The 16,260-nt window shown below is 38.4% G+C and overlaps 1 protein-coding gene across 1 annotated transcript in view; it reads right to left on the bottom strand.

Moving 5' to 3' along the window:
• Window positions 1–2,730, bottom strand: part of CFAP36 (cilia and flagella associated protein 36) — a 29,258-nt gene extending 26,528 nt beyond the window's left edge. The window contains exons 1-2 of the mRNA XM_055328039.1: window positions 2,418–2,730; window positions 59–123 (exon numbers count right to left, since the gene is read on the bottom strand). Of these exons, the coding sequence (XP_055184014.1) occupies window positions 59–123; window positions 2,418–2,529 (177 nt within the window). The 5' untranslated portion in view covers window positions 2,530–2,730. The remainder of the gene's footprint in view (window positions 1–58; window positions 124–2,417) is intronic.
• Between the last annotated feature and the right edge of the window lie 13,530 nt (window positions 2,731–16,260).

Below are 16,260 nucleotides of genomic sequence, written 5' to 3'. Positions count from 1 at the left end.
AAGCTAAAATTAATATTATTTTAATTACCTTTAAAAATCAGTAGAAAAAAATACTCACTAGTTCTTTGTATTCCTGATGAATCTCTGTATAGGTCAATTTGCTTTCTTCTTCATCATCAAAAACTAAATTTAAAAGAAATATATTACTGAATACTGTAAAAAAATCATTTCATTAATGCAAATATAAAAGCCCACTCCTTACATCTTACACTACAACTCATGAACATCACATCTTATCACCAAACATAACACATGCAGTGCTTTAAACTCCTGTACATTTTCTCAAGTGTTCCTAGGGTTTGTTTTTTTTTTTTTTTTTTTTGCCTCTACCCAGTCCTCTTCTCCCAACTATTCTTCAAGACATTGCAAATAGCACATTCTCCAAGATCTGCCACCCACTCTCAAATCCTTCCTCTGATTCCTTCCTCTGAACTCTTAAAATAGTACCACATGCCTCTCTTTATTATAACACCTGCCATTTTAGATTTAAATTCCATTTACCTGCCTGTCTTCCCCACTAAATCATAAACTTCTCAACCACAAGGATTTTGTTTCATTCATCTTTCTATGCCCAGGTTCTGGCCCACAGATACTCAATAAATGTTTACTGAAATCAATGCTAATATCACAGATTGTACAAAACTAATCTTTAAAGAAGAGTACACTGTCACTGAAGTATTCGCACTGTTATTTCAAATGACACTGGGATGCTACTTCCACTTCTACTGGCATCTGCTCTGTATAACGCTGGGCACACACACAATAGAGCAGCAACTTAAACTGTTTCCAGTTAATTCTAAAACCAAATTACTACATTACATGTCTATAAGGCTGAGGATTGCTTCCCTATAAAATTATTCCATCAGATGTATCATTCCTGAGATGCAACCACTTTTGACATTTGGGGATAAAAGAGAGCAATGCCTCATTTTTTTTTTTCCATTTTAGCAGTTAGTCTCAGAGGGGTAAACAGAATCAAAAAGTGACATAGTTCTTTTTCCTCCTAAAGGAGGTCAGAATTCCACATTCCATCGATCTTGCACTTTCAAATTCTTAAAAAAAGATCACAAATAAAAAAATTATTTTGAACTTCCTTAGAAATTACACATAAAGACAATCCTTAAATAACTATCTGGATTTTGATTATGCCATAATTTTGCTTATGGTAATGAAAAGATTCAACGGTCAAACTAAAGTCTGTCTTTACCAGATTCATGCATGGCATCTTAGGGTTGAAAACGATTCTTAAAAGGTCATCCCGGATAACTAACCGTTTGATGGTTGAATTCCCCTCTATCACATCTCCATTAGGTTGCTGTCAAATCCACTTAAACGCTGCGAGCGCCTGGGGAACTCAACTCTTTACCTTCCGAGGTAGGCTAACTTAACTGGGATACATTCTGCTATGGAGCACGCCCTTCACAGAAATTTGGCTGCAGAGCGGGGGGGGGGGGGGGGGGGGGGGGGGGGGCACTTGGGTGGCTCAGCAGTTGAGCAACCGCCTTTGGCTCAGCTCTTGATCCCGGGGTCCTGGGATCGAGTCCCGCATCGGGTTCCACGCAGGGAGCCTGCTTCTCCCTCTGCCTGGGTCTCTGCCTCTCTCTCTCTCTCTCTCTGTCTTTCATATAAATTAATTAAAATCTTTTAAAAAGAAAAAAAAGAAATTTGTGGGGAGCTTGTACCCACCAATCCTAGCTCTATCCCACTGAACATTACAAAAGCAAGTCTATACCCTCCAGCGTAAGGCAGACGTTCAAACCATTGATGGATATCACTACCCTGCAAGTCCTGCCCGGCTCCACAACCATGATACCGGTTGGCCATTCGTTCCTACGACATGGCTTCTGGCTCCTTTTCCGTACGGGGGCTCCCATCTGTCTCCGAGAACTGAAAGCGCTCACAGGGAATATTATGACACTTTTGTACATCTCCCTTGTTAGAAGATACCCCGTTTCCTATCTATCCGAGGGTCCGAGCGCTCGGGAAAGGCAGCCAGGCCCCTGGGCCGCCAGCTCTGGGCCTGCTGGAGTCCGGCAAGCCTCCGCTTTGCGGTGAAGCGTCTGGATCAGAGGCACACAGGCAAACCGGCCTCTCTCCTCCCCAGGCGCTGGGGAACCCGCGGAAGCCCAACCAAGCGGCGCACCTGCTCCAGGAAGACTCACGCAGCAGAATGTGAGACACACAACCCAGGCCTGAAACGGAACGATTTTCGGATGTGTCGCTGGGCCGAGGGAAGGGTTCCGTTGGGAAGACGCGGGCGCAGCGACAGCAATACCGCCTACAAACCAGCTCGAAACCTGGCCGACCCGGGCAAAGGCCTGAGAGGTGGGAGCTGGTGTGGGGTCCCCACCTTCCCGCCCATCGCTGGTGAGAGAGAAGCCAGAAAGAACTGTCGGCTCGGGATCCGGCTTTTTTACCTTCGCATTTCTGCTCCACAAAGTCCAAGATGGGGATGGACCAGTCCGGGCCTCGCAGGAACCCAGCGATGCTCTCCACCACCCATTCCACCTCATCCTCTTCCGCAGCCATCCCGCTCCGCGGGGCGCCGCGCAGCCCTAGGCCCGACCCCCGGAGCCTGCCCCAGGCCCCTCGGCCGCAGGGGGCCGAGACAGAACCGGCGGAGAAGAAGTGGTCCCCGCGGTCGCCCTGCTACCTGGACCGAACCCACAAGCCAGTTAACGTAAAATGGTCGCTATGGCAACAGGCGCAGCCGCCCGACAGCCTCCCGGAAGTGAGCCGGCGGCCTCAGAGAGGGGGGAGCTTCTGAAGAACGTTTCCGATTGGCTGGAACGGGACAGTGTCGGATAAAAGATAGCCCTCCGCCCATTGGTCCGGAGTTGCTAGGGCTGAGAGGGAAAGTGCAGCCATTGGCTGGAGGCCATAGCGGGACTGGACTGTGTCTCTGCGGAGGAGCGCGTGGGAGCCGAGGCCCAGACCCCGCGTCCCTAACCCGGTGAGCGCGTTAGAGGCCTCGGTTCAGCGTTGTCCCCAGCACCTTGAAGATGCCAACCACTTGCAAACCCGCTGTCCTGGAAACCCTCGTAACGAAGGGGTTGTTCGAAAATACAAAGGCCGAGCCATGGAGCTCTGGAAGACTTGCTGATAGGCCCCCTCTACATCTCCCAGCTCTGGGTGGGTCTTTTTCACCTTTCTTGCGTAGATGGAAAAAAAAAAAAAAAAAACTAGAGTTAGGAGATATTCGAGGGCAAAAATCGGACTTTATATTCACCCAAATAGATGTTTACATAACCAAATCTTACGTCTGATGACACCAACTCGAATTTTTAAATTAAGGGCCCCCCGTGGAATGGGTCATGAGAGGTCATTGCCAAGGTGCTGGGTGCGCCCAAGTCTCTCCAAACAGCCTTATATGTTTTTTTTAAAAAGATTTTATTTATTTATTCATGATAGTCACACAGAGAGAGAGGCAGAGACACAGGCAGAGAGAGAAGCAGGCTCCACGCAGGGAGCCCGACGTGGGATTTGACCCCGGGTCTCCAGGATCGCGCCCCGGGTCAAAGGCAGGCGCTAAACCGCTGCGCCACCCAGGGATCCCGCCTTATATGTTGTTACAGCTGTTTTCAGGATCTAATTGAGTGTATTGATCGATTCATGAATCAGGCAGCAACCCATATGGCAAGCAGAGGAGAGCTCCTAGGGAAAGGTTCTTAAAGGTTTTTTTTTTTTTTTTTTTTAGGTTTTAAAGGTTTTTAAAGGAGTGGGAAAAGAAGTTATCAGCGAAGAATCCATTGCTTCTAAGGGGGACGGAAAGAGTGTATCAGTAAGTGTCCTAAAGCTAGCCAAGAAATTCCCATGTTGACTGATGAGAGGTCACATTGCTGGGGAGCCGAAATGACACGTTAGGTTTTAAGTCTTGGTTTACTGGTTCTGGGCCTTAACCTAAGTGACACCATTTCGAGCCTGTGGTTTTCTTTTTAGCAATATATTTATATAAGTGAGATCATATTATATGAATAGTCACAGAACTTTTTTTCACTCTGAAGTCACTTTTCATGTGAAAATATAGAACTGCTTTCTTTGCAGCTGCATAGTATTCTATAAACTACCACTTAGTCTATTTTTACTTTGTGCGTGTGTATAAACACACAATATCTTAGTGGGTGCAGAAATGTGGTCATTACTGTGCAGTGTTTTTCTCCTTCCCTGATGTGGGTGTACTCTACCATTTTTTTCTTTACAAACTGCTGAAATAAACATCTTTGTGTCACTAAGAAGTGAAGTGTTGGTTTTATTGACTATTTTAGGGGGTAGATTCCAGCAGAATTGCTAAGTGAAAGTATATATGTCTGGATTTATTCGACTAATCTTCAACTGCTAGATTAAATTACTTCAATTTTTAAAACTCAGAAGCGGTTCTGTGATGAACATATGTCACATATTTTTGAACCCAAGTCTCATTATTTCCTTTGAACAAATTCCCAAATGGAAAATTATTGGACTTATTTTTAAAATCTTTTTGAAAAATGTCTTTGTCAATGTACTAGGTTAAAAATAGAACATAGGGGGATCCCTGGGTAGCACAGCGGTTTAGCACCTGCCTTTGGCCCAGGGCATGATCCTAGGGACCCTGGATCAAGTCCCACATCGGGCTCCCTGCATGGAGCCTGCTTCTCCCTCTGCCTGTGTCTCAGCCTCTTTCTCTCTCTGTCTCTCTTATGAATAAATAAATAAAATCTTTATAAAAAATAAAAATTTGAAACTGAGCATTATTTGACATTGATTCCCCTTTGTGTTTGTTCCTGGGTTACCTTTCCCTCTCCTTCAACCATTTCTTATTGGGATGTTCTTTTTTATTATTGATTTATAAGTGCTTTTTACATTATTATAAGAATTTTCACCCTTGGACACACATTGCAGTGACATGTTTGTTATTTGTCTTTTAGTTTAGTTCATTGTGCATTTTGCTATGTGGAAGTTTTGTGTTTTCCATGTAGACTTTAAATGGGAGATTGTAAGTTAATTATTTTCGTTAGTGGATAGCTATGCTCCAAACACCACTTGCTGGAAATGGGTGTGATAAAGTGTTGTGGTTTTTTAATTACTGAATAGAGGGAAAAGGAAAGGATATCATCATTCTTAGGCTAAACTACTGTGACACCAGAGGTTGATTTCTGTAGTTTATTTTTCTGTTTTTTAAACCAGCTTAAAATAGAATTCCCACTGTTGCCCTGCCAGTTTCCTCTTTTCATAAAGAAGTTGCTTGTATGGTTTCTAATGAGCTTAGAGGCCACAGAGTGCTCTTCAGCTGCCCTTGGCATTTCTTGGCATCAGAGTCTTCATCTTGATTCTTCCAAATGCTTTCCCATTTCTCAAGAAGCAAACAATAACTGGGATGCACAAGCTCTCCTTTTGTTTATTTTCTCAGCATTATTCCTGAATGTGGGCAGTGTGGATTTCCTGAGGTCTTGATTTTTTCTCATTTATTTCAAAACATTATTTCAACTTTCACCTCTAAACATAAGGCTTTTCTGTTTATTCACTACTTGTGATTCTTATAACCAACATGCTTCTACAGTTTTAACAAAACATATTCAACATGTTCACCATTAAATAACACAAACTCAAAAGAACAGGGCACATACTCAGGGCAACACATGTGGGTGCACTAGTGTAAGAGTATGAAGACAATGTGGATGTGTGTTGTGCATTTTGTCATAGGTCACTTTGTTCAGTCAGGTAGTGTTTCCTGTTTCACAGTAGTACAAAACATAATTATCTCTTGAAAAATCACAACTTCTTATTTTTCCAGTTTTATTACTTTTTATCTATTGCATATAAATAGACTTTCATATTGCAGGTATGTGTTGTAACAAAAGAGACCATAGATAACACATATATGCATGAAAACATATATATACATACATTCTTCACATACACACAAGAATATATATATACACCCACACATACATAAACATACACACAACTACATTACTTTTACCATAGGGTTGGTAGGGGCTAAATTATAGAACAGATATAAAAAACACTTGGGACCATGCTTAGTACTTAGTAAATGCTCAATACATATTAGCTATTACTGTTACATATAGTCTATTTTTTTTTATTTTTAAACAACTTGCAGCATGGGGGTAAGAAACCATTCTTTTTATTTGCCTTTCTCCTTTCACTGCCAAGTCATTTGTGTTCTTCACTACAGTTCTGCTAAAATCTGCTTCTTTCCATCTTCTGTATAGAAATTGAGGCTCTGCCTTACCAAAGGTTTATAAATCCAATCTTTTTTAAAAAAAAATATTTACTTACTTATTGAGAGAGAGCACATGCAAGTGAAGAGAGGGGCAAAGAGAGAGGGAGCCCGACAGAGGGCTCGATCCCACAATCCCTAGACCGTGACCTGAGCTGAAACCAGGAGTCAGATGCTTGAATGATTGAGCCACCCAGGCGCCTATATAAAGTCCAGTCTTCACAAGATGACTGCATTCCTCCAGGTTTTTTAGGGACCACATGAGTAAAAACTACTCACATTTGTGTAGTGCTTTGCAGTTCCCAAAGGGACTTACATCTGTTCGACTCAGTGCAATCTTGAAAGCTAAATAAAGAGGATATTAAGATTTTCCCTAACTTATAGGACTGCTAGGATTGCTTCAACAAAGAACCACAGACTAGGTGGCTTAAATGACAGAATTTTATTTTCTCACAGTTCTGGGTAATGGAAGTCTAAAATCAAGGTGTCAGCAGAGTTAGTTTCTTCTACGGCCTCTCTCCTTGGCTCCTACATGCTGCCTTCTCATTGTGTCCACATGGTCTTCTCTCTTTACCATCTGTATCTAAATTTCCTCTTCTTATAAGGACATCAGTTGAAGGGGAGTCAGAATATGATATCCTGAAATATGCCACTTTCAGAATATTGATTATTTTGAGCTGAAATGAAGGCAAATGGGAACTCTCTGCTCTCTCACCATCTGCATAAAAGGAGAGCATAAATTTCCCATGAGAAAAGACTTTTCCCAGGAGAGTACCAGGAAGAGGAGAGGTGAAGAGAGCATTCTTATCACTGCAGACGAAGAGTCAGTGCTGAGATGAGTTTGCATAAGCAGACTTTACTAAAATGACCCTTACCTTACATTAAAAGATCTTTGTCCCACACACATAATTCCTAGTCACTTTTGTACAATGAATGCACTCTAGAAGCCCAAACCCCCTTTGCCTACTCACTTCTCTACAATTTATCACCCTTTTTTTTTTTGAAAGATTTTATTTATTTATTCATGAGAGACACAGAGAGAGAGGCAGAGACACAGGCAGAGGGAGAAGCAGGCTCCATGCAGGGAGCCCGACGTGGGACTTGATCCCAGGACTCCAGGATCATTCCCTGGGTTGAAGGTGGTGCTAAACCGCTGAGCCACCAGGGTTGCCCAATTTATCGCCTTTTGTTCAAAAGTTATGTAAGCCCCCAAGTCTGTCTGCTCTTGGACTTTTTCCCCTTCTTTTCTGTGAAGCCCCCATGCACATACAATTTTATTAATACCTTTATTAAAGTTCTCTCTGTTATTCTTTTGTCAGTTCAATTCATAGGCCCCAGCTACAAAACCTAAGAGGGTAGAAGAAAAGGTTTTTCCTTCCCTCCATAGTCATACTGGATTAAGCACCCCCCGCAATGACCTCATTTTAACTTAATTACCCCCATTTAAAGGCCCTATCTTCAAATACAGTCAAATTCTTATGTAAGGGCCTAGGACTTCAACGTATGAATTTGGAGAGAACATAATTCAACCCACAACAGATGGGAAAACAGATACTTTTTGAGGTCAAGTTTCTTGCCCAGGGTCAGAGCAGAGTCAGGACTTACACTTCCTTGTACTTGATACTTAAGCAAGAGGGTAGCTTCTACATTTCATTTTATAATAAATCAGAAAATATTCCATATCAATGAAAATATTTCTACACGATTCTTTTAAATGTTATCTAGCATCTTAGCTCAGGCTGCTTTGACAGAATGCCAAAGACTGGGTGGGTTATAAACAACAGAAATTTATTTTTCACAGGTCCAGAGGCTGGGAAATCCAAAATCGAGGAGTCAGCAGATTTAGTGTGTTTGGAAGAGCACGATGCTTGGTTCATAGAGACCTGTCTTCTTGCTGTGCCCTCGCAGGTGGAAAGGGTAAGAGAGTTCTCTTGGGGTCCCTTTTATAAAAGTACTAATTCCATTCATGACGGTTCCACCCTCATAACCTAATCACCTAACCAGAGGCCCACCTCCTAGTACCATCGCATCAGCGGTTAGGATATCAACATATGAATTTTAGGGGTACACCAACAATTCAGTCTATAGCGCCTATTTTCCCATTGTGTAAACATAACACAATTTAAATAATCCCATATTGACCTACACTATTTCTTGCACTATTTAACAAAGAATTCTGTAGTGAGCATCCTTGTAACTAAGTCTTTGCATCTAATCTTTATCATTTTATGAAGATGAATTTCTACAAGTAGAATTACTAAATCACACAGTATGCAGTTTTTAAAGATATTTGTACCGTGAAGAGGTTTGCTTTTTTTTTTTTAAGAGAAAGTATTGTGCATTCTGCAAAAAATCATGGTTAAATGCTAAGTAATCCTTAGGCTTTACATCCATGAGTCTACACATCCATACACGTACAAAAATATATCTCAGATACTTTAGAAATCACTAATTTAATCAAAGTGTGACCAGAGAAATCGTTGTGAATTCTGGAGAAAGCAGACTCTTTAATCTCACAAATATATCTCCAACTCCAACAAAACACTTGGCACTAAGAGACCCACAGTGAATATTTGAAGAATATGTGGATGTGTGATCTGAATAGGTGGTGCCTCATATTTGCCTAAAAATAATCCATTTCTTTTTTCTCCCCCTGGGAGTGAAAGTAAAGGTATGACTACTGGCAAACCAGGATTGTTTTTTTGAAAATATTAACAAAACATGTTTGCATTCTAGATCAGATGGCTTTAAGTTATTATTAGCAATGGGCTTAAAAATACTGATGCAATAGAAATGTCATCTTCATATGTAATTTATAGAACATGTAAAACATCACTAGTGAACTACCTAATTGCTACGCCAAATGGTATGATTTCAGCTTTCAACTAAAGACGGGGAAGAAAAGGTCACTGCTTTAATCCTGTAAATTGTTTTTATCTTGGCTATAGAAAGACTTTTTAGAAGTTCTAAATTATAGGTTCTTTACAAATACCTTTTCTTGATTATTTGGCCTATGTAACAGCAAAGGGATAGAGGAGATTTCCATGGGTTGGCAAATAAAGAATTACCCACCATATCTTCAAATTCTCCAGTGAATCCTTAGATTTTTATTGCATGTGCAAGTGTAGCATCACAGAATTTTCATTTTCTTTTCAATGTCTTTTGTTTTCTCTTCCTCATAATCTGTAAAATATCCAGTAGCTTGATTTAAAGTAACAGCAAAAACGGGGCACCTCGGTGGCTTGTTGATTAAGCATCAGACTCTTGATCTCATCTCAGGTCTTGATTTTAGGTCATGAGTTCATCAAGCTCTGTGTTAGGCAGATGCAGAGTCTACTTTAAAAATATATATTTTTAAATAAAATAACAAAGAAATAACAAAAACACAATAACTTTTCAAATCATGGCAAAATACATTCATGTGGTATAAAACAGCATAGCTTAAAAACCTTTTTTTTATGTGCCAACCGCTGTGCTCGACACTCAGAATAAAGAGCTCTGGATCGGGATCCCTGGGTGGCGCAGCGGTTTAGCGCCTGCCTTTGGCCCAGGGCGCGATCCTGGAGACCCAGGATCGAATCCCACATCAGGCTCCCGGTGCATGGAGCCTGCTTCTCCCTCTGCCTATGTCTCTGCCTCTCTCTCTCATTCTGTGTGACTATCATAAATAAATAAATAAAAAATTAAAAAAAAATAAAAAAAAAAAAGAGCTCTGGATCTGGTGCATTCTAAATTCCATGTGCATGACAGATTGCTTATTTTCATTTCATCTCTAAATGTTCAGGGTCTTTTTGTGGTATTTCTTCTTTTTATTTCACATCCCTTTCTTTATTCATTATGGGGTTTGTTTCACTGTTATACTTGTATGTGTGTAAATAATTTTCCTATCTGTTTTCCCTTCTACCTTTTATTATCTACTAGGCTAATTCTTACATTTGTTTTCTATGTGTTTTCTCACCTATTTTTGTTTTGTTTTCTTCTATTACTGACTTTGGGGAGGATGACTAATTTATAGAACATGCTTGTAGGTGCCTTATATCTGGTTTTTGTTCTCTTAAAACCACCTGTAGCTTAGGTTAATGGCCTCTAAATTTTGTTGACCATATAGTCCATCAGTAAAAAATTCATATATGTGTATATTTTGAATACTTCCTTTAATACGTAAATGCATGTAGCTCATTAGTAAACATACATTTAGTATATTTATATACATTTACCAATGAGCTACATATAGATTTATGAATATACACAATTGTATAATATATAATTTTAAAAACAAAACTTGAGGGGAGCCTGGATGGCACAGTCAGTTAAGTGTCAGACTCTTGGTTCTGGCTCAGGTCATGATCTCAGGGTCCTAAGATCAAGCCACAAGTTGGACTTAATGCTGAGCATGAAGTCGGCTTAAGATACTCTCTCTCCCTCTCCCACTGCCTTTCCTGCTCATACTATCTTTCTCTCTCTCTCTCAAAGAGATAAATAAAATCTTAGAAAAAAACAGAAAACAGAACTGGAAAAAAATTGAAATTAACTAAGGATAAGATAAAAATATATAGATTGAAATTCTAATACTTTTTCCCTGGGTATCAGTAGATCATCTTGTGCACCCACTATGGAGCCCCCTAGTTTGGGTTTGATAAACTCGATAGTTTGGTGAAGACCAAACTATCATTGCCAGGAATGCACTGAGCATTCCTCATTGCATTCCTCATTGCATTCCACTGCAATTCCTCATTGCAAGGAAGCCACTGAGCATCCTGTTTGCTCTAGTCACTTTTAGAATATTCTGGGAGAAACAGTAAAGACAATTTTGAGAGTCATATTTAGAGCCCAGCACATTGAAATCAAGACTCTCAAACAAAAAGCATAATAAGCTCTTCTTGCACCTTCAGAATAGGTAGAACCATCCTCTCTGGGAACCATGCTGATATAGAAGCCAGTAGAGAATTAGCTCAATAATGGAACATTTCTTAACGATGGCAGGGAAACACTCTTTTACTTATTCATTTTAAAATTTTATCTTTATTGCTTTTTCTGTTGGAAAAGTAATATATGTGCACTGAAAAAAAGCTCAAACATAGAACTATACAACGAAGAAAATGAAAGTCTCCTGTTTTTCCTAACACTTAAAGAAAGCCACTGTAATTGTATGGCCTCTAAATTTTATTGGCCTCCAGATTTTTTAAATGCACATATTAATATGTATTATTATTATTGTCTTCTTCAACCAAAATGAAGCCATTCCCATTTATACAACAGTTTTTACTTCATTTTCCAAGGATATCTTTCAATATTAATAATACAAAGAGATTATTCTTCTACATGAATGCATAGTATTCCATCATATAGAGATATCTCTATGTTTTGTTTATGCTCGTGTCCAATATTTTGCTCTTATAAACAATGCTATAGTAAACATTAGTGTACATGTATTTCTGCATTCTCGCCTGAATAATTTCATAAAAGAGAAGTGGAATTCCAGGTGTAAGGATATAAAACATTAAAATTTTCCTTTGGTACTACCAAACTGGGGACGCTTGGGTGGCTCAGCAGTTTGGTATTACCAAATTGCCCTGCAAAAGGCAATACCAACTGACATTCCCACCAAAAGATTATGCATTTATTTTTCCACACCTTTCAGCATTGAAAACTATTAGTATATCAGTGATTTTTTTTTAATCTGAAAGCTAAAAAAATTTACTTGTTTTAATTTACCTGTGTTTTATTGTTAATGAAATAGTGGATTCTTTCATGTATTAACCAGCTATTTATATTTGTGAGAGCAATGATTCTTTGTTTTGTCTCTATTTTTAATTTTTTATTGTACAAATCTGCAAATTTATACAAAAGAAGCACCATGCTTCAACAGCTATTAACATTTTTACCAAACTCAGACACCATGTCATTTCATATAGGAGTACTTTTAAATAAAGAAGATGTTATTTAGTGCCCTTTAACTCAGGCACTCACCTGTAATTACTTGGCTAACCAGAAAAAGTGTAAACTAAAGGAGTAATAGTCAACCTTAGGTGTCCTGCAGCACTGGAAACCAAGTTACTGAATCAGGCCGCCAGATGGCAGACCAAGGGTAAAAAGAAAAAGAGAGGAAGAAATCTACACCTACCAAGACCCAGCTCCAGGATGACCCAGAGGTCTTAGAGAACTTGGTTTCCTACTAGTTTGGCAGGGAGGGCTGGGGGGACAGGGAAGATTAGTCAGAGGCATTGTTGTTTTAAACCATAGTAATGTACTTATCTGATAGTTAATGTTATTTTCAGACAAAATATCTTTTGTTTTCTTTTGTTTCCCTGTAGATGTTATTATCATTCTTAAGGCCGGCCAAAATAATGTCCTAATTTGAATTGCCCCAAACCTGTAAGTTAATTTGAAAAAATTCAAGATCTTTATATTTCTTTTTCTCATGAAAGAACATAATGCTTTCCTCACTTACTTAGGTCTCCATTTGTATCCCTTAATAAGGATCTCAGTTTTCCTTATAAAGATCATGCATACCACTTATTAAGAGTTTTACTTGGGATGAGTTTATTTTCTGTATATTCTAACCGGATTTTGATGACATTACAGAAATATATTGATTTTTGCAGATTAAATGTTTACTTTCTGTTTTTATTAAAAATAACTATGGGTTAGTTCTTTCTAATATTCTTGCTGTGCAATTATGTAATCTGAAGATTATCATAAAATTCTTGTATTTGCCTTTCCACTGTTTATTTCTCTTGCATCTATTTCATGGTTCATTATATTGGCTAAAAATGACATAAAACTATAAGAAATTTAATAGTAATGATAAATAATATAGCTTTACTCTGTATAATTGAGTTTTTATTTGGAAAAAATACTCATGTTTAAGTTTTTATAATAATATGTTTTTATTAAGAATATAAATGGGTATCGAATTTCATCCAGTGGACTTCCAGCATCTACTGAGATCATATGTTTTTTCTTATTTAATCAATTTATGTAGTTACTTTATTAATGTTTCCTTATATTGTTAGCTTTTTGTATCTAATATTCATAAGTACGGTTTGTCTGTAAATTTGGGAGGAGAGTGTCATATCTTTATTGGATTATAGTGTTTGAGCTATGTTTAGCTCATAAAAGAATTGGATAATATCCAATAATTTTCTCTGTTTTATGTTCCAGAATAAATACATAATGATTTATTATTATTATTATGTTCCTAAAGCAGTTCTGTAAAGAACACTGTCTTTAAAATTTAAAAACAAAAATAAAGAAATACTTGTATTACAGTAGAGACGTTTTTACAATTTGGAACCTTAAAGAGCTGTAATAAAGGTTATTTCCCCCACCCTAACGTGTTAAAGAAATGCCTGCCAAACCCATTATAAAAGATTATCTCTGTCTGGGTGTGCTTACGGGTTATACTATTACATAAAGCAGACAAAATCCTTTATTTTTCTCAGCTGTTCTGCTCAATCATGGAAAGAATAAAATTATGCCTAGTGATTCAGCATCTGAAATGTTATACCAAGTCAAAATTTGCTGCCTATATAGTTTTCACAAGAAGCTATTGCATTTCTCAGGTTCTGGTAGATAATAATATTCCAAGGAAGGCTTTCTTGGTTGGGGATGGGAAGCACTTAAGAATCTGAGCCTTGTTTTATCTAATTGTATAACTTGCCTCTGGAAGTTATCCATGGGTTGGATAATAAAATAAGTAGTTGTGGTAAACATTCAGATGAGTAATATTGATAAAGCTTCATTGTGACCCTTCTCATGATGAATCACAGCATTGTTCAGCAGACCTTTCTGGCATGATGAAAATATTCTCTATGTGTGCAGTGTATACCTGCGTCTGTTGTGGCCCTGAGGACTTAAAATGTGGCTAATGCCAATGAGAAACTGAATTTTTATTTAATTTTAATTAACTTAGGGCAGCCTGGGTGGCTCAGTGGTTTGGTGCCGCCTTCTGCCCAGGGCGTGATCCTGGAGACCTGGGATGGAGTCCTGCATTGGGCTCCCTGCATGGAGCCTGCTTCTCCTTCTGCCTGTGTCTCTGCCTCTCTCTCTCTCTCTGTGTCTCTCATGAATAAATAAATAAAATCTTAAAAAAAAAACTTAAAAAAATAAATTAAAAACTTTTTTAAAAAGATTTTATTTATTTATTCATGAGAGACACAGAGAGAAAGAGAGAGGCAGAGACACAGGCAAAGGGAGAAGCAGGCTCCATGCAAGGAGCCCGATGTGGGACTTGATCCTGGATCTCCAGGATCACACCCCAGGCTGCAGGCGGCGCTAAACCGCTGTGCCACCGGGGCTGCCCTAATTAATTTAAATTTAAGTAGCCACATGTGGCCAGTGGCTACCATATTGGACCACACACCTTCAAAGCATGAGGTTGAATCAGTATGGATACATTAAGAACACAAAATGTTTTTGGAACAAAACATTTCCTTATTTTGCATAAATACATTTCACTTACCAATATTTTGACAACTGATAAATATCAGTCTCTGCTCTCTTCTCCAAAATCATATATACTTGCATTTTAAAAATTTGATTTAATACTTTTCTCCTGTCTGAGACACCTTTTGCCATTCTGCAAAGTATCTGTTTTTTCATCTTACTGACATTTTGCTACTGGCGCTTCTCTTTGTTCACATGTTTTTAGCTCTGCCGTGAGGTATCTTTGTAATTTTGCATTCGAACCCACTGAATTTTTGTTCATTTCTTTAAATAAAGCGATTTGGTTTGAGTGCTGACATGAACACAGATAAGACATATATAATGATGGATAATTATATCAATAAACTGGGCATGGGTTAAAAAAATGATCAAGAAGAGTTGGCAAAAAAAAATTAATGAGAACTTAAGAATAGAATTGGCACTTTAGTATGGAAATTGCAGCCATATCATTGAACTCCTTTTCAAAGATGAAGTCATTTTACTGAATCCATTACTGTAATTACACTTTAAACTTGCTAAAAATGTAAAAATGTGTGCCGGTACACACCAGTTTTATATGTAGTCTCCACATCCAGTGTCATTATTATCAAAATTTTAAGATTTGGTGGTTACATTACTATAGCAGTACTGCATTGAGTTGCTTCTTGTATTTCTGTAGGAGCAATTTGAATGTATATTGGAAAAGTTTTATGGTTCCAAATGACCTAATAGGATCAAGGAATTATTTCAGTGAATTATCTTTTAATTAACAGATTGCAAAGCACTATTTTTAGAGAGATTGGAACAACCATGCATTTGAAGCTAAAGCTTCATCATTTTTTTTTTTAAATTTTTTGTTTATTTATGATAGTCACAGAGAGAGAGAGGCAGAGACATAGGCAGAAGGAGAAGCAGGCTCCATGCACTGGGAGCCCGACGTGGGATTCGATCCCGGGTCTCCAGGATCGCGCCCTGGGCCAAAGGCAGGCACCAAACCACTGCGCCACCCAGGGATCCCTAAAGCTTCATCATTTAATAAATTAATTCATCATTCAAGTCATAATCTTCTGTCTTTGGGATTAACGGTAGCTACCTAAATGTAAAAAGCCAAAAGCTAATTTTAAGTAAAATTAGCCAGGACTAGAATACAAATATTGAAAACGTTGAAATATTGGACTGCCTGAATACTTAAATCTATCAAGATGCTGAGACTGAGGGTGGAGGCCACTTCTAAGAGGGGTAAGAGAGATAGCAAACTCTTCAGGAAGGAGCAGAAACGAGATGCTACACCTCACTCAGATCAGAAACTGAGATTAGTCTAGCATTTTAATAAAATATAAGCTTATTCCCTTGGTCCTTACCAACTCACAAATTTAAGTTTGCATTATTTCTTAGGTAAAGTTTTGCTAACAAGATAATAGTGTGAACAGAGGAAATAATAAAAGAACATGAGATGATTCTTTTTATCTGTTTTGGCACTGTTGTTTTAAAAAATGAATGTAAAAAAATTAATGTAATGTAAGATTATTTTTTATGATGGCTAACAATAGTAGCTATTTGTTTATTTTTTCATGTAAATTTCAGAATTATTTTGCTAAGTTCTTCCAGAAGTA

The sequence above is a fragment of the Nyctereutes procyonoides genome, unplaced genomic scaffold (genome assembly GCF_905146905.1).
Source record: "Nyctereutes procyonoides isolate TBG_1078 unplaced genomic scaffold, NYPRO_anot_genome, whole genome shotgun sequence".
Classification (NCBI taxonomy): Eukaryota; Metazoa; Chordata; class Mammalia; order Carnivora; family Canidae; genus Nyctereutes; species Nyctereutes procyonoides.
The sequence above is the reverse complement of the archived record's forward strand: the minus strand, read 5'-3'. Positions and strand labels throughout refer to the sequence as shown.